Genomic DNA, 20,784 nt, shown 5'->3' with positions numbered 1-20,784 from the left:
GTTTCAATTTTTAATTTGAATTTGCATTGAATTTGAATGTTTAAATTCAATTTCAATCTTTAATATATGAATAAAAATTTGAATTTAAATTTTCAATTTACATATAATTTCAATTAAATGGGAATTTTTAATTTTCGTTTGAATTTTTAATTTGAATGTTTAATTTGAATTCTGAATTTAATTGACTTTAATTTACTTTTAATATTGAATTTGAAATTTTTAGATTCAATTTCAATTATTATAATTTTATTTTGAATTGGGATTGGAATTTTTTAATTCAAATTCAATTTTTATTTTTATTTTAAATTTAGGTTTTTAATTTTAATTACAATTTTGAATTTTTAACTTTCGTTTCCATTTTTAATTTGAATTTGCATTGAAGTTGAGTTTTTAATTTCAAATTGAATAGAAATTTTTAATTTTCATTTCAAATTCAGTTCCAATTTTTATCTTGAATTTGAAATTGATTTTTTAATTTAAATTTAATTTAATTTAAATTTAAATTTGAATTACGATTTGAGTTTTCAAATTCTAATTCAAACTTAATTTTTTAATTTTCGTCTTAATTTTTAATTTGAATATTTAATTTAAATTCTGAATTTAATTTTTTAATATTAAATTAAAGTTTTTCATTTCAACTTCAATTTTCTATTTAAATTTGAATTAAGTTTGGAATTTTTTAATTCAAACTCAATTTGAATTTGAATTTTAATTTTAAATTTGGGTTTTTCATTTGAATTTGAATTTTGTCTTTGAATTCTTAACTTTCGTTTTAATTTTTCATTTAAATTTGCATTGAATTTGAGTTTTCAATTTCAAATTCAATTTCAATTCTTAATATAATTTTTTAATATTAATCTCAATTTTTTTATTTCAAATTCAATTTTAATTTGTAATTTTGATTTGAAATTGAATTTTTAGTTTTAATTTAATTTTTCAATTTTAATTTCAGTTTTTAATTGTAATTTAAATCCTTCATTTACTTGAAGTGTTTTTATTTCTTTTTTCTAAGTAAAGAAAAATTATTTTTTACGAAAAGAACTTCGCGGTATATTTTTCCATTTTTTGACTATATTTTTTCTAAACTTTTCAAATCAATATTTTCATTCTTCAGTTGAATCATAAGAACACAACAAAAATTCAGAAGAGAAGAAGTAAAAGAAGAAATAATATTTTCATTACACGAATTCTTTATTTATTTTAAATAAATATTCTTTTTTTCAATTAATTTACTATTTCCTTTAATTAATTTAATATCTAACTAATATTTGATTAGATCACACTCTCAATTTCCCGTAATAGAGAAATCCGTTTAGTATTTTGTGTACAAAAGGGCAAATTTGTAGTCCATTTACCCATTTACATAAATAAATATTATCTGAATATTTTCTAATTTTTAAAAATTATCTAATTTCGCATGCAGCATGCATAACATTTTTCCAAAATTTTATTTTTACCTTATCGTTGAAAAAATATCCCCGTTTGTCGATTTTCAATAACCGGCATTGCGACAATCTTGACGGTAATCTGAATACGCCGAAATTTCACCATTTTTCTGTGATATGCCAAAAATTAAATTCGGATATCCTGCAAAATCGGTGATATTGTGTCCAACGTTGGATAAATATTTCTTTATTGGCAGTGGAAAATTATTTTCAATTTGAACCGACATTGGCAAGAACTGAAAATAAAACAATTTTTCATTTTTTTAATAATCCAAAAATATATTGCATTAAAGTAATAAATTCTCTTCTATTTAATTTTCTTTATATTCCTTTTCATATTAATAAATATATTAATAAATAATAATTATATTAATAAATATCTTTTTATTTAATTATTAATATTTACTAAAATTTAATTTAAAAAAATATTTAAATTAATAATACTTATTTCGTATTAATTATAATGTATTTTTATATTATGTACAAAATTTGTCATTTTCTATTTTCTATTAAAATTAATATTTAATTTGAAATGAATTTAATATTTATTTTTTCTTTGAACAGTGGAGAAGTTAATTGATAATCAATAAATTTACCTGATGATGCATTCTGTTGGCGTCTATAGCCTCTTTAATGCTATATCCTGCCCACAAATGTAATGCTGATGTAAGTGCCACCCCAGTGGTAATTTTTATACCACCAACACCTCCAACCAATAATCGAACTTGATTATTCTCATCAATCTACAAAAAGCAAAACATTGTATTTTAATCTATAAATAGAAAGAATTGACCTTTATTGTTATTACTATTAACATTATTAACTTATTATTTAATTTCAGTTAAAAATATTTATAAATTAGTTATAAATACATCATTTATAAAATTAAAATTATTTTTAAATTTACAAAAATATAAAATTTTAAAAATAAATATTAAATCTAAATATTAGAAACAAAAATTTTATCTGATATTTCTACCTCCAGAAATTAATTTATTATTTTACGATTAGCGAATACCTTTTTAATATTGAAATAAATATTTAAACAAAATTATCAAGTTGATAAAAAAATATTGAGAAAAAATTTAAAAATTAAAAATTTGATAATTTTGATAAAAAAGAGAATGTTGAATTTAAAAAGAACGGATAAAAACAATAAAGAACTTGTTTAGTACCATAATCGTTGGTGCCGTTGAACTAAGTGGTCTCTTTCCCGGTCGTATGTAATTCGCCGGAGAAGGACGAACACCAAAGATATTAGTGATATTTGGAGCTGAAAAATCGTCCATTTCATTATTAAAGATAATTCCAGTTGATTCCGAACGAAAGAATGCTCCAAATCTGAAATTCGAATAAATTATCGGATTATTGAAAAAGAAAATATTCAAAAAATCGACAAGAGTCACATATTCTTAAAATGCAGAAGAAAATTAAACTTCAATAGTTTTTTTATATATTTTTTTTATTTATAAGGACTAAAATAAAAAATTAAATTAGTAAATAAAGAAAAAGAAACATATTACTAATGCTAATTGTACATTAATTAAATTTCGATAATTATAGAATAATAAACTTTTGTTATATTTTTTTTTAGGATTTATGCTTTGCAATGAAATTATATTTGAAATTATAAATTAAATTTTTATTAAATTGTATTAAATTATATTAATTGTATTTTTATATTATATTTTTATATATTACAGTTTCATGTATTATAATTTTATTATAGAATATTTATTTTACCAGATGAATTTAATTTTCTTTATTTTTTCTCTATTTATTTATTTATTTTCCACCTGCTTAATATTGATTATTTAATGATTTGTAATTTCAAGTGAATAAATAAATAAATACTCACAATCCATTAACAGTGGACGTTACAGAAACGGCTGAGCCATCGGGAGCATAAACACATCCATGATAAGTTCCATGATCTACAGTACCTTCAGTATTTCCTAAATAATAATCCGGATCATTACTGGTCTTAGTGTCACTGATTAAACGGCGAATGGATTCTGCATATTGCTTGTTAGTGAGATTCGCTGATAATTCATCTGAAAAATTTCTTCGTTTTAGCATTTTTTTTACTAAATATTATTATTCTCTTTAAAAAAGGAAATTTTTCGTTATTGTAATTTTCTTCGAAATTGAGTGAATATTTTTTTAATTTTAATTATTCTTTATTTTAATAAAATTCTTCGAAACATTTAAATTATTTTCATAAATTTAAGTCAAATTTCTTGAAACAATTGAATTATTTTCATAAATTATAAGATTAGTCATACGAATTTAATTATTTTCATAAATAACAAAATTCTTCGCAGGAATTCAATTATTTTCGATTATTTTCAAAATTCATAAGATTCATTTTAAAAGTTCAATATTTTCAATAAAACTTCTATAAACAATTCAATTATTTAAAAAAAATTTAATATCTTTTTCTCAAGAATTTAGTTATTCTCAAAGATTTTAATAAAATTTTTCGAAATAATTCGAATATATTGTAAAAATTTTTAATAAAATTTTATGCAAGAATTAAATTATTTTCATAAATATAATAAAATTCTGTGAAATAATTCAATTAATATTTTTGAAAATTTTGATAAAATTCTATATTAGAATTCAATTATTTTCAATAAAATTTTAGTTAAATTCTTCAAAAGAATTTAATTATTTTTAATATCACAGGAATTAAAATTATTATTAATTGCATTTTAAATACAATTTTAATAACATTTCTTAAAAAAATCAATTGTTTAAGAGTTTGAAAAATAAATATATTTATTTTTAAATAAAATTCTTCTCAAGAATTAAATTCTTACAAAAATATTCACAAAATTCTTTTCAAGAATTCAATTCTTACAAAAATATTCACAAAAATCTTTATAAGAATTCAATTACTTTCAATAAATTTTTAAATAATACCTTCGAAAAAATTTAATTATTTAACAAAATTTTTATAAAATTGTTCTTAACAATTCAGTGAAATATTTCCGAAAATTTTAATAAAATTCTATGCAAGAATTCAATTGTTTTCAGAAATAAAATTTATCACAAAAATTTTAATTATTTTCAAAAAAATTTTAGTAAAACTTCTAGAAAAAATTAAATTATTCTTAAAATTTTTAATAATATTGATCGACAGAATTGAATTATTTAAAAAAAAAAATCTTTAAGAAAAATTAAATTAGAATTTTATTAATTTTAACTTTTTAAATATTTAAGAAGAAAAATTTATCTTGAAAATTATCAAACAAAAAAGTAATTATCAAAAACAATTAACTTCAAACTTCGAAGAGAAGTCCGGGGTACAACGATTATTAATGATCCTCAAGTTCTGAAAGTTCAAATGAATGAAAAATGTTTATTAAAATTATTTCCATTAATTACTGTTTGCAATAATTAAATGTAAAATTAAAAACATAATTAAAATATTTTTTTAAATAGTAAAATATTTGCAAAAATTTAATTACTTTCAAAAAAATGTCAGGAAAAAATTGAATTTTTTTTTCAATTCGTTATAAAAAAATTTCAATAGAATTCAATTATTTTCTAAAATTTTTATAAATTCTTCGAAAAAATTCAAGTATATTTTTAAACAGTACAATTTTTTGCAAAAATTCAATTATTTTCTTAATTCGTTATAAAAAATTTTAATAGAATTCAATTATTTTCTAAAATTTTAATAAATTCTTCGAAAAAATTCAATTATATTAATAAATAGTAAAATTCTTAACAAAAATCCAATTATTTTTAATACAATTTTATAAAATTTCATGATGAAAGAATATTAAATTCTATTTATAATTATACAATTGAATTGTTTTGAAGCATTTATTAAAATTTTCGGAAATAATTGAATTTTTTCTAGAAATAATATTAAAAATTAAAAGAAAATTAATCTTTTAATTTTTAATATTATTTCTAGAAAAAATTCAATTATTTCCGAAAATTTTAATAAATGCTTCAAAACAATTCAATTGTATAATTATAAATAGTAACATTCTTCCTAAGAATTCAATTATTTTAAAAAAAAAACTCAATTTTTTTCTCAATTCGTTATAGAATTTTTCAAAAGAATTCAATTATTTTCTAAAATTTTAATAAAATTCAATAATATTAAATGTTAAATTAAATTCAATTATTAAGAAACACGATTATTTTAAAAACTTAATGGAAATTGAAAATATTTAAAAAGAAAAATGATTTAAAAAGTTAGGAAACAAAATAGGAAACAGCAACTAACTTCAATACCTAGATTAATTTTGATCAAAATGAAAAATTCTTAAGGGGAGGTTCTCATTGCAAAGGCCAAAATAAACACAAACTTTGACAATTTTTTGCAAAGAGCGGCTATGACTTAGCGATGTAGTTCTTTTTTCTAAATAAAGATACATTCTTGAACTTTCAAAACATATATTTCATTTTTAAAAAAATGCAAAATGGCGGCCAATATGGCGCATCTAGAAAATAATGTTTTTTTAAATATGGAAAACGGTGGGCATTCTACACTGCGCAATTTTTAGTCTAAAACAAAAACTCAAAATTTTTTATAAAGATGACATCCTAAAGAATAGGTTATACCTATAAAATAGTTAAAAAGTTAACAAAATGACAAAATGGCGGACACATTTTTAAAAAAACTGCGTTTTTGCATTATTTTTCTATATTTGACCTCTTGTAAAAATCTCTATTGTTAACAATTTTACCATATTATAGGTATAACCCCAGTAGAATTTAGTTACCTTTAATTAGCCGCAAACCCGAAGTTGATTGACTAAATAGTTTAGACGCTACGATGCCCACCAGTTTGAAAAATCTTGTTTCGAGAAAAACGCGTTTAAAGTTTGAGAAACATTTTTGTGCAATAATTAAATTCTTTCCAATTCTTTGTTCAATTTGCGTATTTGATAAATATCTATAGGTATTTAGGGTCACTCTTTACGATTCTGAGGTCAGATTTGCAAAATTTTTAAAAATCGATTCGATTTGCCTGACATTTGTTATTCAGTGCTCGGGACGCCGGTGAGTTCAAGACTCCATAAGAACGAAAATATTCTTCGGATCAAAAAATCGCTATACACACATATTCTACATATATATAGCTTTCAAAAAATACAATAAAAAAGAAATAAATTTTTTTGATTCCCGCAATGAGAACCTCCCCTTAACTTTTTTTATCAAAAGAAGAAGAAGAAAAGAAAAATAATTTTTTTTTAAATAAAAAAAGCAAATAAGAATTGAAATATTGTTTGTTAAAAAAAAAAGAACTCACTGGCTTCAGGGACAAAAGCAGGATCGCCCATTTTAGTTCGGAAAGAGTAGGCCCACTTGAAAGTTTCCAATATTCTTTGATAGCCAATAGTTTCACCTTGCTCGAAGACAAATCCGTCGAGTACATTCAGTATGAATGCCAAAATTGATCCGGATCCAGGAAGTGGCGACGAATAGACAGTCATTCCATTTCTGAGTTTTGTTTTTATTGGAGCTCTCCATAAAATTCTAGATCAAGATTTCAATTTTCGTTAATTAATTTATTTTTATCGTTAACATTGCTTTAAATTATTAAAAATTAGAAAAATACGGAAAAAGAAAATATGAATTCTATTTTTTTTTGTCTTTTTAAATTTAAAGAAAAAGACCAACAATATAGAATAATTAAACCGCTGGCAAGTGAAATACCGTTTTTTTTTCTTTAAAAATTAATTTCTGTTTTTTTTCCTATTTTTTTCATTCTTATTTATATTTAATTATTATTATTATCTTTTATTTTTATATCAACAATTTTTAATGAAAAATAAAAATTTTAGGTAGTGGGTGATATTTTTTTCATTAAAAAATAAAATTTAATATCATCCAGAGGTTCTTTTGGTAGCCGGTGGTTCGATTGTAATTTACAAAATCGTAAAATATGTTTTGTAAAATATAAAATAATTGTAAAACAAGAAAATAAAATTTCTCTACTACAGGAAAAAAACTTTAAAAGTAGTACAAAAATTGTACCTGTAATCTTCGAAATCCTTAAGATCGATAATTCCATTTTTTTGTTGAATTTCTCTGACCATATTTTTAGCCATCTCGCCATTATAAAAATCTTTCACACCACTGCCGTCTGAGGCTGATAATAGTCTAAGGGTCTTTCCATACACAGGCCTTTTCATTGTGTCTCCCAACTGTAAACATATAATAAAAATCATCACTTTTAATTTGAACATCTCAAAAGTAACTATTCCTTTCTCTTATTGTTACACAAAAGAATGGATCAACTCTATTTTTTTTACAGAATTACAAACATTTCAAGTTCCTCCCTTCAAAATTCAATAGACGTTCAAAAATATTTACAATTTAAAAATTATTTTTCAAAATACTTCGAAAAAAATACATTGTATCTTCAACAAAATTATAAAAATTATCGATTATCGAAATTTCGACATTTGTTGACAAAAATTAATTTTTGAAAAATACAAAAACTTGGATAAAAAATTATTTTCTCAACAAAAAAAAAATTGAAAATGTTTTTAAAGTAAACAGTTGAATTATTTATTAATTCAAAATTAATTCTTTATTATCGACTATAAAATAGGAAATTTGAATTCTTGTTAACACTTCTTTTTTTAATTGACTTCGTAAGAAATAATTATTCATTATACCACTAGAAGTAAAAATTACGAGAAAGATAATTTCAATTGCAGTTATAAAAATTAATGATCTTCAACGAAAAACTACACTTTAATTTTAATTGCGAATAAAATTTTCTTTTAATTAAAGAAACATTACTTTTAAGTGACTACAATTTACAGAAAAAAAATTCCTTTTATACTGAAAAGAGAAATAAGAAATCAAAATAGAGAAGTAGAAAAAACAGAAAATAAATAAAAAGTAGAAAGAATTCACAATATTAAAAATTTCGAACCATTTAAAATTCAATAATTAATAAAAATTTAATGCTACTTTAATTTCTTTAAAATTATTTTCAAGATTTCTAATCAATTTTTTAGAATAAATAACTAAAATTCTTCTATAATGCAATTACTTTTAATAATTTCTGAGAATGATTCTCTGAGAAATCAATTATTAAAAAAAAATTATAAAGTTCAATTCAATTTTACGAAATTTCAATTTTTCACAAATTTTTCAATTAAATATATTTAATTTGTTTTTTTTTTTTATTTGTTTTAAAATGTTTAAAAAAATAAAATCTTCTTAAATTTTAATTAAAAACTATTCAAAATTTAAATTTTCGAAAATTTTAATTTGAAACCTTTTTGAATTATTATTTCTAGAAATTTCTATTCTGTAACTCTTTCTAACATTCAATTATTTTCTCGAATTTGTAATAAAAACTCTTCCCTAAATCTACTATTTTTAATAATAATTTTCAGAAGGTTTTTTGCGAATTCAATCCTATTTATGAAAAAGAAAATTCACTTAAAAAACCTCTGAAATTGAATTGTTTGTAATTTAATTTTACGAAAATTCGATTATGTCTTTTTATAATTCAACTAATTACAAGAAAATTTGATATAAAATCTTTAAAAAAAACTAACTTTTTCAATAATTTGTAATTGGAATTGTTTAAAATTTAATTTTTCTAAAATTTCAATTTGAAACCTTTTAAAATTCAATTATTTATGAAAATTATAAAGAAAACTCTTCTAAAATTGAATTGTTTAAAATTAAATTTTTCTAAAATTCCAATTTGAAATTCAATTATTTATGAAAATTGTAAAGAAAACTCCTCTAAAATTTTTAAAATAAAATTTAAAATTAAAATTAAACTGCTTTTAATTTAATTTTACGAAAATTTGACTGTTTTTTTTATAATTCAACTAATTACAAGAAAATTTGATATAAAATCTTTCAAAAAACGTTAGTTTTTGAACTTCCACAGAATTTTTAATTAAAATTGTTCAAAATTAATTTTTTCTCAAATTTCAAATCGAAACATTTTGAAATTCAATTATTTCTGAAAATTGTAAAGGCAACTCTTTTAAAATTCAATTGTTTTTGGACTTTTTAAATTATTCGCAAATAGTTTATGAATATTAATTTTAAAATAATATTTAAAAATTCAATTATTTAAAATAAATTAAATTACAATTATTGTTCAATTATTTTCAGAAATAAAAAATTTTCTTATGAATTCTAGTAATTTTAATATTTTTCCAGTACTTTTGATGAAAATTATAATTAAATTTTATACTTAGAATCGTTAAAAATTAATTTTTAATACTGAAGCAAAAATAAAATAAAAATTTAATTTAAGAAAGAAACAAAGTAAATTTCGTTCATTTGAACATTTATGATTTCCCTGAACAAATTTTACTTTCCCTAACTTTTCCCCGACTTGTGGCAACGAATTTTGAATTTTTTCTCCCACTTTACCTGATAAGGTTGATTAGTTGCTGGATTTATGAATATTTCCGCCATCGATGGCTCGGCTCTTATTTTATTTTGAGTAGCATTAATTCCAAAAGCCAAGAAATGATTAACTCGAAATCCTTTTTCACACAAATCAATCGAGGGTTTAAAAAGTTCTGCCCAATCTAATTTTCCAAATTTCTTATGCGCCTCCCAATATCCTGCCACTTCACCCGGTACGGCAACGGCTAGTCCACCTATTTTTTTTTTTTTTTTTTTTAACAAAAATTATTTTTTAGTTTTATAAATTTTCAAGAACAAAACAAAAAAATGTTTAAATATGAAGAAAATTAAATACAAAAATTAATTACCGAGTTCAGCTAATTCAGCATTTCCTTGGAACATATTTTCAGTGGCGTGTCGTGATGCTGTTTCCCTGGCATCCAAAGAATGGACCTCTTTCTTTTTTCCGTCCCAAATTGTCATCGAAAAACCTCCTCCCATTCCCATGCTTCAAATTATTTATATTATTAATTTAGTTCGGTAATTTTAAATTATCGAAAACTAATAAATTTAGGTATATAAATTGAAATTAAACACTAATGAGGGAAAAATGGGAAAAAATTTCTCTCCTATAAATTACAAACAGAAAAACAAATACAATAATGATTTCTTTTACAAAAAAAAATTGTAAAATTTGCAAATTATTTTTTTTCAACTCAAAATTTTTATTTTTAAATGGAAAAAAAATTCGACTTGAAAACAAAAATTGTTGGAAAAAATAAGAATAATCAAAAATTCTTTTTTTCTAGGAGGGGGGAGGGAGGAAATTAAAAAAATTATTTACGCATGAGATGAAACGACGCATTCGCAAATAAGTACTGCAATGGCACCATCAACTGCTGATCCACCTTTTTTTAGCATTTGAACGCCTATTTTTGCGCATTCGCCGTCCACTGTTGAAACTGCACCCTAAAAATTCAAATTTTTATTTTATTTTATTTATTCTAGAATAAAAATTTTCAATTTTTTCTAAAATAAGAATTTTGATATCTCATTTATTTTTTCAAAAATAAACGGTTTTTATTTTTGAATTTGATTTTATTTTCTCTAAAATGAAAATTTTAAATTGATTTTGCGTTTTTAGAATTAAAATTTTAATTTTATTTTCTCTAGAATGAAAATTTTTAATTATTTTTGTGTTTTTAGAATAAAAATCTTGAATTAATTTTATTTTATCTAAAATGAAAAGTTTAAATTAATTTTGCGATTTTAGAATAAAAATTTTGATTTTTTTTCTAAAATGAAAATTTTAAATTGATTTTAAGTTTTTAAATTAAAATTTTGATTTTATTTTCTCTAAAATGAAAATAATTTTAAATTGATTTTGCGTTTTTGGAATAAATATTTTGATTTTATTTTATTTTCTCTAAAATAAAAATGTTAAATTGATTTGTTGCGTTTTTCGAAGAAAAATTTTAATTTAATTTTATTTTCTTTAAAATAGATATATTTTTCTATTATATTTTTTCTAGAATAAAAATTTTGATTCTATTTCATTTTCCCAAAAATGAAAATTTTGATTTAATTTTGATTTTTCTATATCAAAAATTTTAATTTACTCTCATTCTTTTCCCTATAAAAATAAAAGATTTGTAACAAAAAATTTTTCGTAAAAAAAGTTTACTAGGTTTAAAAAATAAATTATATAATAACTAATAAATAAAAAATTCTTACATTTTTGTATTTTCCGATTGGATTGGCTGTCAATTGTCTATTTGTAAATTTTATTGGTCCAGGAGCAGTAAATACCAAACTTGTATTTATAAGCAGCAACAGAACATTTTTCTTCCACCCACTGAAATAAAAATAGAAACAAAATTACAAAATAGAAACACTTTTAACATTTTTTTATATAAAATTAAATAGATAATAATTGATCGATTACATAATTTATTTAGAGTATATATATAAAATTATCGCGCAGAGAATAAATTTTATCAATTTTAGCAAGTTAGCAATACTACAAACCTCTTGTTTTGACAAGTCATAATAATTTTTATAAATAATTATAATTATCATAAAATTGAAAAAAAACAAAAATAATTGAGTAAACAATAAAATAAATAAATAATAATACAATAATAAATAAATAATAAATAAAACTGCAAAAAATTAACAAACTAATAAATAATAAATAAAAATCAAAGAATTAAAAAACTAATAAATAAGAAATAGAAAAGCAAAAAATTAATATTTTTAATATTAATTTTTTATAATTCTATATCGGATCAAGCAAATTGATGTTTCTAACAAATTTTCACACCATATTTATATGCATTAAAGTCCGATTTTAAAATCAATTTTCATATTCTTTTCGCAAAAAATTAATCATAAAATAAGAAAAGAAAGAAAAAAAAAATTATTTGCAAAAAATTATTGCAAAATAATACAATGAAAATTATTATCTTTCTCCGAAAATTAGCGAAAAATTTAAATCAAAAATCTCACAAGAATAATTTTTACAATGTTAAAACAAGTGCAATTTTTAAATATTGCAAATTAAATACAAAAAAATGTAAAATATTTTTCTTTCTAAATTGCACAAAGAAATCAAAACACATTTTCCTTTTTAGAACTGATAATTTTCTATTAAACACAAAATTTTAATAAAATAATTGAATATCTTTTTTTCTTTTAAAGTGAATTTTTTTTTAATTTCAAATATTAGCACAAGAAAAATAAAATATACAGTCATTGTTAAACAAAATATAAATTTTAAACAACCAATAATAATTGACTAAAGACTGATGATCTATTCAGAATTTAATTTTTAATAAAAAGTTAATTTAATAATAATTAATTTGTATATTTAAAAAAAAGGCATAAAGTAAATTTAAATTTCAGTCAATTCTAAAAAAGGTAAATAATTCTTTTTTTGCATTTTTGGATAAAAGATTTTTTAATGTAAAAAAAATTGTTATAATTAAGAAAAACGTTATTTGAAGCGTGTCATTAAAATTAAAAATTTATTTATTCAATATTAAGATTTAATTTTTTTTGTTTAAATGAACATATGTTTTTTCGTGTCAAAATTCGGAGAAACCTCAACGTGACGTTTTGAAACGTCATGGAAAAAATAACAGTCTCAACTATGCTTACGTCATACTATTAAAACAACTGTCAAGTTGTAGTTACGTCTATTTAAGAATGTTTCATTTTTTTCGAATCATTTATTTACTAAACTCACTCCCAATTGGAGAAAATATTTTCTGTTTTAATAGATTTTTTCTCTTATTTTTGTCTCATATTTTTCGGAGAAAAAAAATTATTTTCCTATAATAGAAAATTTTATCTTAAAAAGAAAAATTTTTTCTTAAAAAATAAGAACTGTGTATTAGAAGTGAATTATTAGTATAAAATATTTAATTATTCTTAAGATTAAAAAAAAATTGTGTCTCCATAAGTGCGGGTATAAAAAGTTTCATTTTCAATAAAAGAGGAAACTATTTACAATTTTCGACACCTAGTATTTTTTTTTTAGATTTTAATAAGTTTTGTGTGAGGAAAAATACTTTCAATTATTTATAAAGCGAAATAAACTTGTCAAATGTGAGTAAATGAAAAAAAAAATTCGACGTTCAGTAAGGCGAAAATATTTCGTTTGCCTGGTACCCTAGTAGTTTTGTAATTTCTGAGAGAAAAAAATGGTTAACAATTAATTTTTGTTACCTATATAGAAAAAATTTATTATAAAAAGGGAAAAAAGTCCAAAAATGAAAAAAATAAATTTTTAGTATAGGGAAAAAATATTTTTAATGCCTAGTCTCCAAGTAGTTTTTTGAGCAAAAAATATAGTTAGCAAATATTTTCTCTGGAAGCATTGATTATAAATTTATTAATAATAGAAAAAAAAGAAAAAATTCAAAAATAAAAGTGAAATTTTTTCAGAAAAAATTGTCAGAATAGAAAAAAAATTTTTTAATGCCTGGTCCCCTAGTAGTTTTTGTAGTTTTTCAGTGTAAGAAATTAATAAAAATTATTTTCTCTGAAAGCAAAGACAAATAAATTTATTAAAAGCCGAAGTAAACAAGACAAATGCCTCTAATTAAAAAATGTTTCCATTAGAAAATAAATTTATTTAATGCCTGGTCCCCCAGTAGTTTTGTAGTTTTTTGAGAAAACAAAAGTTAGCAAATATTTTTTCTAAGGCAAATTCAAAAATAAAAGTGAAATTTTTTTCAGAAAAAATTGTCAGAATAGAAAAAAAATTTTTTAATGCCTGGTCCCCTAGTAGTTTTGTAGTTTTTTGAGAAAAAAAAAAGTTAGCAAATAATAATATTTTTTCTAAGGCAAATTCAAAAATAAAAGTGAAATTTTTTTCAGAAAAAATTGTCAGAATAGAAAAAAAAATTTTTTAATGCCTGGTCCCCTAGTAGTTTTTCACCGTAAGAAATTAATAAAAATTATTTTCTCTGAAAGCAAAGACAAATAAATTTATTAAAAGCTGAAGTAAAGTAGATAAATGCCTCAAATAAAAAAAAAACAGTTTCACTAGGAAAGAAATATTTTTAATTCCTGGTCCCCTAGTTGTTTTGTAGTTTTTAATTGTAAGAAATTAATAAAAAATATTTTCTGTGGAAGAAAGGACAATAAATTTATTAAAAGCCGAAGTAAACTAAACAAATGCCTTTAATAAAAAAATAACGTTTACATTAGAAAAGAAATTTTTTTAATACCTGGTCCCCTAGTAGTTTTGTAGTTTTTTTTTGGAAAAAAATAGTTAGCAAATATTTTCTCTGGTTTTATTGAGTAAAAATTTATTATACATAGAAAAAAAGAAAAAATTTCAAAATAAAAGTGAAATTTTTTTTTTAAAAAATTGTCAAAATAGAAAAAAAATTGTAATGCCTGGTCCCCTAGTAATTTTGTAGTTTTTGAATGTAAGAAATAAATAAAAATTATTCCTTGAGGAACCAAAGACAAATAAATTTATTAAAAACCGAAGTAAACTAGATAAATGCCTGTAATAAAAAAAGTAACATTTTCACTAGGAATAAAAATTTTTTTAATGCCTGGTCTCCTAGTAGTTTAGTAAGAGAAAAAAATGTATAGCAAAAATTTTCTATTAGAGCATTGAGTATAAATTTATTATAAACAGAAAAAAAGGAGAAATTCAATAGTAAAATTGAAATTTTTTTTCAGAAAAAATTGTTAAAATAGAGAGAAAATACTATTAATGCCTGGTCCACTAGTAGTCTACTAGTTTTTGAGTTTAGGATACTATTTAAAAATATTTTCTGAAGCAACAAAGGCAATCAATTTATCATTAAGCGCATAAAAGTAAAAAAAATAAAAAAAATAACACTAGTAGTAAAAAAATGTTTATTAGGGAAAAAATATTTTTAATATCTGGTCCACTAGTAGTTTAGTGGTTTTTAGTGTAGGCTACTATTTAAAAAAAATTTCTACGGAAGCAGAAATAAAAATAAAGCGAATAAGAGTCAGGAAATAACACTATTCGTAAAAAAAAATTTTCTGTAGGGAGAAATTATTTTTAATGCCTGGCCCCTAGTATCCTAGTAGTTTTTGAGAGTATGACACTACTAAAAAATATTTTCTAAGGGAGGAAGGATTACAAATTTCTTATAAAGCAAAAAAAGCAGATAAATACCACTAATAGTGAAGAAAATATTTTTAACGACTGGTCCCCTAGTAGTCTAGTAGTTTTGGAGTATAGAACACTATTTATAAATATTTTCTGCGAGTGCAAAGGTTATAAATTTATCGAAAAAGCGAATAAAAGCAAAGAAATAACACTAAGAGTGAAACAAATATTTTCTATAAGGAAACATTATTTTTAATGTCTGGTCTCCTAGTATCCTAGTAGTTTTTGAGTTTTTTTTTATTGAAAAATATTTTCTGCGGGAGCAGTGGCTATAAATTTATTACAAAACTACTAAAAGCTAAGAAATAACACCAACAGTGAAGATAACATTTTCAGTAGGGAGAAATTATTTTTTGCGTCTTCTCCCCTAGTAGTTTAGTAGTTTTTGAGTTTAAGAAACTATAAAAAAATGTTTTTTCATAGAGCAAAATTTATAATTCAATTATAAATCGGAGTAAACTATTTAATTGGTATTAGATTCGTTTCCGGTAGGGAAAAAATTTGTTTATTTTTTATTCCCTAGTAGTTTTCCTAGTAGTTTTTTTCCTAGTTTTTTTTCAAGTGTAAAAAAATTACACTGGCACTACTCATTAGGGAAATACTTTGTTATTTTTTTATTAAAAAAAAATTTGTTTCTTTCTATTCCCTAGTAGTTTTCCAAGTAGTTTTTTCACTAGTTTTTTGTAAAGTGTAAAAAAAATACACTGGCACTACTCACTAGGGAAATACTTTTTGTTTCTTTTTTTAAAAAAAAATTTGTTTATTTTTTATTCCCTAGTAGTTTTCCAAGTAGTTTTTTCACTAGTTTTTTGTAAAGTGTAAAAAAATTACACTGGCACTACTCACTAGGGAAATACTTTTTGTTTCTTTTTAAAAAAAAATTGGTTTATTTTTTATTCCCTAGTAGTTTTCCTAGTAGTTTTTTCATTAGTTTTTTTAAAGTGTAAAGAAATTACACTGGCACTACTCACTAGGGAAATACTTTTTGTTATTTTTTTTATTAAAAAAAATAACAAAAAGTATTTCCCTAGTAATTTTTTTTTTAAAATAGTAGCAGTCTTCTCGACTTCATATGCATATTAATCAAAAATATCATCATCACTTACAGGTAGTATTTTTTTTTAAAGCAAAAAAAAAGGTATTACAATCACGTAAGAAGGAATTTTAATTGAAATTTATTAGACTTAAATGGAGTATTTCAAAAGGTGAGGAATTTGGAACAAGGTCCTCATGAATTGAATCCTTTCTTGTCTGAGGATTGTTTGACTTAGTCCATGACTTGGGGACTGTCGAGGCCACTGGGTCAGGAAGTCAGAGAATGCTACAGGAGTACCATCCACACACAGATTCTTCAAGTGCTCAAGACACATTCTTGAATATATTATAACACTCGAATCAAGTAAATAACAAAATAAAACTATACAATAAAGAAAAATCTTCTTCCATTTTTCAATATGAATTCATTTTTTCTCATCTTGAAAAATCCTCAATTTAAAGGAGTCACGATGCAGTTGTAACAAGATCTGGAGGAGAAGAAGAATGACTCTTCTGTTTATTTTACTCTCAATCAATTTATTTTTAAATTTGAAGGAAAAAAAATCATCGTTTTACTCAAAAATTATTTTTTGAGTTTTTCTTATTTTTTCATTTATTTATTTATTTATTTGTTTATTAATAATTTAATATTCAGATTAATTTGAGATATTTGAGAAATTTGAGATCTTAACCTTAACTAAAAAATAATTTGAATAAAATACTCGTCTGTAATAATAATAACAATAATAATAATAATAATAATCTATATTAATATAATCGTTATATTACCATCGCAGTTTGAAGTTAGTTGTTGTTTGCTTTTTTGTTTAAAAAGCTTTTTAAATAATTTTTCTTTTTAAATATTTTCAATTTTAAAATTAAATACATTGAAAATCATCAAATTGTTGCAAAGAATTTTTAAAAAATTTGATATTATTAATTGAATTCCTTGGAGGAATTTTATTATTTAGGAAAATAATTGAATTCACGAGAAGAATTTTGTTAAAATTTTTGATAATTCTAATTAAATTTTTTTTGACGAATTTCTTTGAATTTTTTTTTAAATAATTGAGTTTTCTCAATAATTTTAATCAAAAATTTGGAAAATAATTGAAATTTATGAACAATTTCTTCCAAGTTTCTAAAATAATCGTGTTTGTTAATAATTGAAATTAAACATTTAATTACTAAATTTTATTAAAATTTAAAAAAATACATAATTGAATTCTTTCGAAAAATTTTAAAACAAATTAAGAAAAAAATTAAATTTGAAAAATATTATTAAAAATTAAAAAAAAAAAAATTCTTTCAGGAAATTTTATTACAATAGTATTAGAAAAATTGAATTTTTGCAAAAAATTCTCCTATTTATAAATATAACTGAATTTTTTCAAAGAATTTATTAAAATGTTAAGAAAAAAAATTAAATTCTGTTGAAATTTTTTATAACGAATTAAGAAAAAAATTGAATTCTTTAGTGAATTTTTTTTGTTGAAAATAATTGAATTTTTGCAAAGATTGTTTACTTTTTAAAAGAATATTTGAATTGTTTTGAAGGATTTATTAAAAAAATTTTGAAATTAATAAACAATAATAATTAATTGGTAAATTAGTTAATGATTGAATTTTTTTAAAGTTTGAATCTGAAAGTATTCAAAAATTAATATTTGAAAATAAAAAGTTTTGTAATTAAATTTGCATAATAATAATTTTATTATAAAGTCTTTATTATTTTTAATAACGCAATTTTTCGCAAAAATTCAATTATTTTCATAAATAAATAAAATTTTTTGCAGGAATTCAATTACTTTCAATACAATTTTACTAAACTTTCTGAAAAAAAAATTTATTTATTTTCAAAAATTTTTAATAAATTCTTTATAAATTACTTTCAATGCAATTCAAATGTAATTGTTAAAAAGAATTAAATTATTTTTATAAATAAAAAAATTCTTAGCAGGAATTCAATTGTTTTGAATACTATTTTCATAAAATTATGACATTATGTAAAAGAATTTTATTATTTTCAAAAAATTGTAAAAATCTCTGCAAAAATTAAATTATTTTAAAAAATATTAATAAAATTCTTCGAAACAATTCAATTTTTTTCAACATACAAATTTAATAAATTTTTTGGAAAAAATTCAATTATTTTCAAATATTTTTATCAAATTCTTTATAAATTACTTTCAATACAATTTTAATTTAATTTATCAAAAGAATTCAATTATGTTCATAAACAATAAAAATCTAATTCAAAAATTTTATTATTTTCAAAAATTTTAATGAAATTCTTCCAAAGAATTCAATTATTTCCATAAATTATAAGATTAATTTTGAGAATTTAATTTTTTTAATACAATTTTAACATTTTTTTTTAAAAATAATTGAATTATTTTTTAATAATAATTTGATGAAATTCTTCAAAGAATTTAATTACTGTGAATACAATTTTCATAAATTTCTTCGAAAGAATTCAATTATTTTAAAAAATAATACAATTTTTTTTATTTGATTAGTTACAAAAATTTAATTCTTGTCATAAGTGACAATTGTCTTCGTATGAATTCAATTATTTTCAGGATTTTCAATATAAAAATGTTAATAAAATTCTTCAAACCAATTCGATTATTTTCAAAAATTTCAATAAAATTCTTCGAAATAATTCAATTATATTCAAAAAAATTTTAATTATTTTTAAAAAGTTTAATAAAATTCTTTGAAATAATTCATAATTATTTAAGTAAATTATATTGATTGTAAGAATTTAATTGCTATCGTAAGAATAACAAAAATCTTTGCAGCAATTCAATTATTTTCAAAATTTCTAATAAAATTCTTCGAAACAATTAAATTATTGTTGAAAAATTTGATGAAATTCTACTCATCAGAATTAATAATTACTTGAATAAAATAATTTTTATTTAAATCAAATAAATTGTATTTGAACAAATAATTTTTTTTATTTAAATCAAATGCCGTCTAATGGTCTGAAATAAAAATTATTATTTGACCTAAATAAAAATGACTTGACTCAAATCAAAATTATTTGAGTAAAATAATTTTTTTTTTAAATATTTTTTAAAAATATTTTTTTAAAATATTTTTTAAAAATATTTTTTTTAAATATTTTTTTTAAATATTTTTTTTAAATATTATTTTTTGCAAATACATATTTATTTTCTAAAAGACAAGTAATCGTTTATTTGAGTGAAATAAATTTTTTCTTCAATTCCTACCAACAATCTAACTGAACTTCTAATCATTATTTTAGAAAAAAAAAATTTTCAAAGATAAAAAAAATATTTTTTCCATAAAGCCTAAAAGAAACTAATTAATAATTATTTATTTAAGGACCTGACTGAAATTTTTTTCTTAAATGAAAAATTTTTAATAGGTATCAATTCTCCGTATATTAGATGAAAAATTATTATTTGCAAATATATTTTCAATAAAATAGACTATGCATTACGAACCTGATAGTTTGAGTGACCATATTTAAATGTTCCTCGGAAAAACTTAAAAATAATAGATAGGAAAAAAAATGTTCGACATGGATATTTATATGCTTTGTAACACGTCTTAAAATCAGTTATCAAATTTCTGCTTCAATTCATCGGAAAATTACGAGAAGAAAATGTAAAAATTGATATTTCATGTAATTATTTTTCAAGATAGGAAAATACTAATTATTAGTATAATTTTTAATGTGGTATATATGTTTAAAAAAAGACAATTGTCGAGAGAAAAAATATTCACAAGGACAATTTTTGCGCTATTTTCAATAATTACAAAAGTTTCGGTCACTGTTCATTTTTCCTTCAATGCGTTAAAAAAAATTTACAATAAAATTATATTTACTATCGAAAATAAAAAAAAGAAGTAAGTATAATTAAAATAATCTCTATAAATGTAAAATATAAAAAAAATATTCAATAGTTTTTTTTATAACAAATAAACTATTAGAAAATATATTTAAAAAAATATTCTTTTATTCATAAACAAATTTCATTTTAAACAATTTATTTCAAAAAATGATTTCCAATTTTTCAAGTCAATTGCAATCAAAAAAATTCATTACAAAAATTAATTGCAAAATTTTTATTTTATTCAATTTATATTCTAATTTATTTAAATTGTTTGAAAAATATTTTACACAATAATTTTATTCAAAAAATATTTTTCAAAATAATTTTATTCAACAAATATTTTCCACAATAATTTTATTCAACAAACATTTTCCACAATAATTTTGTTCAAAAAATATTTTCTAAA

General features: G+C 20.6%; 2 protein-coding genes across 2 annotated transcripts in view; one reads left to right on the top strand and one right to left on the bottom strand.

Annotated features, from left to right (window-relative positions):
- LOC122511507 (uncharacterized protein DDB_G0284459-like) overlaps nucleotides 1-20,784 on the top strand; it is a 150,559-nt gene that overhangs the window by 5,752 nt on the left and 124,023 nt on the right. The window lies entirely within an intron of this gene.
- LOC122511508 (scoloptoxin SSD14-like) lies at nucleotides 1,212-20,042 on the bottom strand. The gene is made up of 11 exons (XM_043626802.1): nucleotides 19,986-20,042; nucleotides 11,544-11,664; nucleotides 10,654-10,778; nucleotides 10,178-10,317; nucleotides 9,831-10,063; nucleotides 7,449-7,618; nucleotides 6,721-6,947; nucleotides 3,304-3,499; nucleotides 2,621-2,786; nucleotides 2,042-2,188; nucleotides 1,212-1,681 (listed from the first exon to the last, which is right to left on the bottom strand). Exons 1-11 carry the CDS (start codon nucleotides 20,003-20,005, stop codon nucleotides 1,493-1,495), a joined length of 1,734 nt encoding a protein of 577 aa, XP_043482737.1. The 5' UTR covers nucleotides 20,006-20,042; the 3' UTR covers nucleotides 1,212-1,492.

Source organism: Leptopilina heterotoma, unplaced genomic scaffold (assembly GCF_015476425.1).
Source record: "Leptopilina heterotoma isolate Lh14 unplaced genomic scaffold, ASM1547642v1 Lhet_85, whole genome shotgun sequence".
NCBI classification, from domain to species: domain Eukaryota; kingdom Metazoa; phylum Arthropoda; class Insecta; order Hymenoptera; family Figitidae; genus Leptopilina; species Leptopilina heterotoma.
Note: the sequence above shows the minus strand (reverse complement) of the source record. Positions and strands in the feature narration are given on the sequence as shown.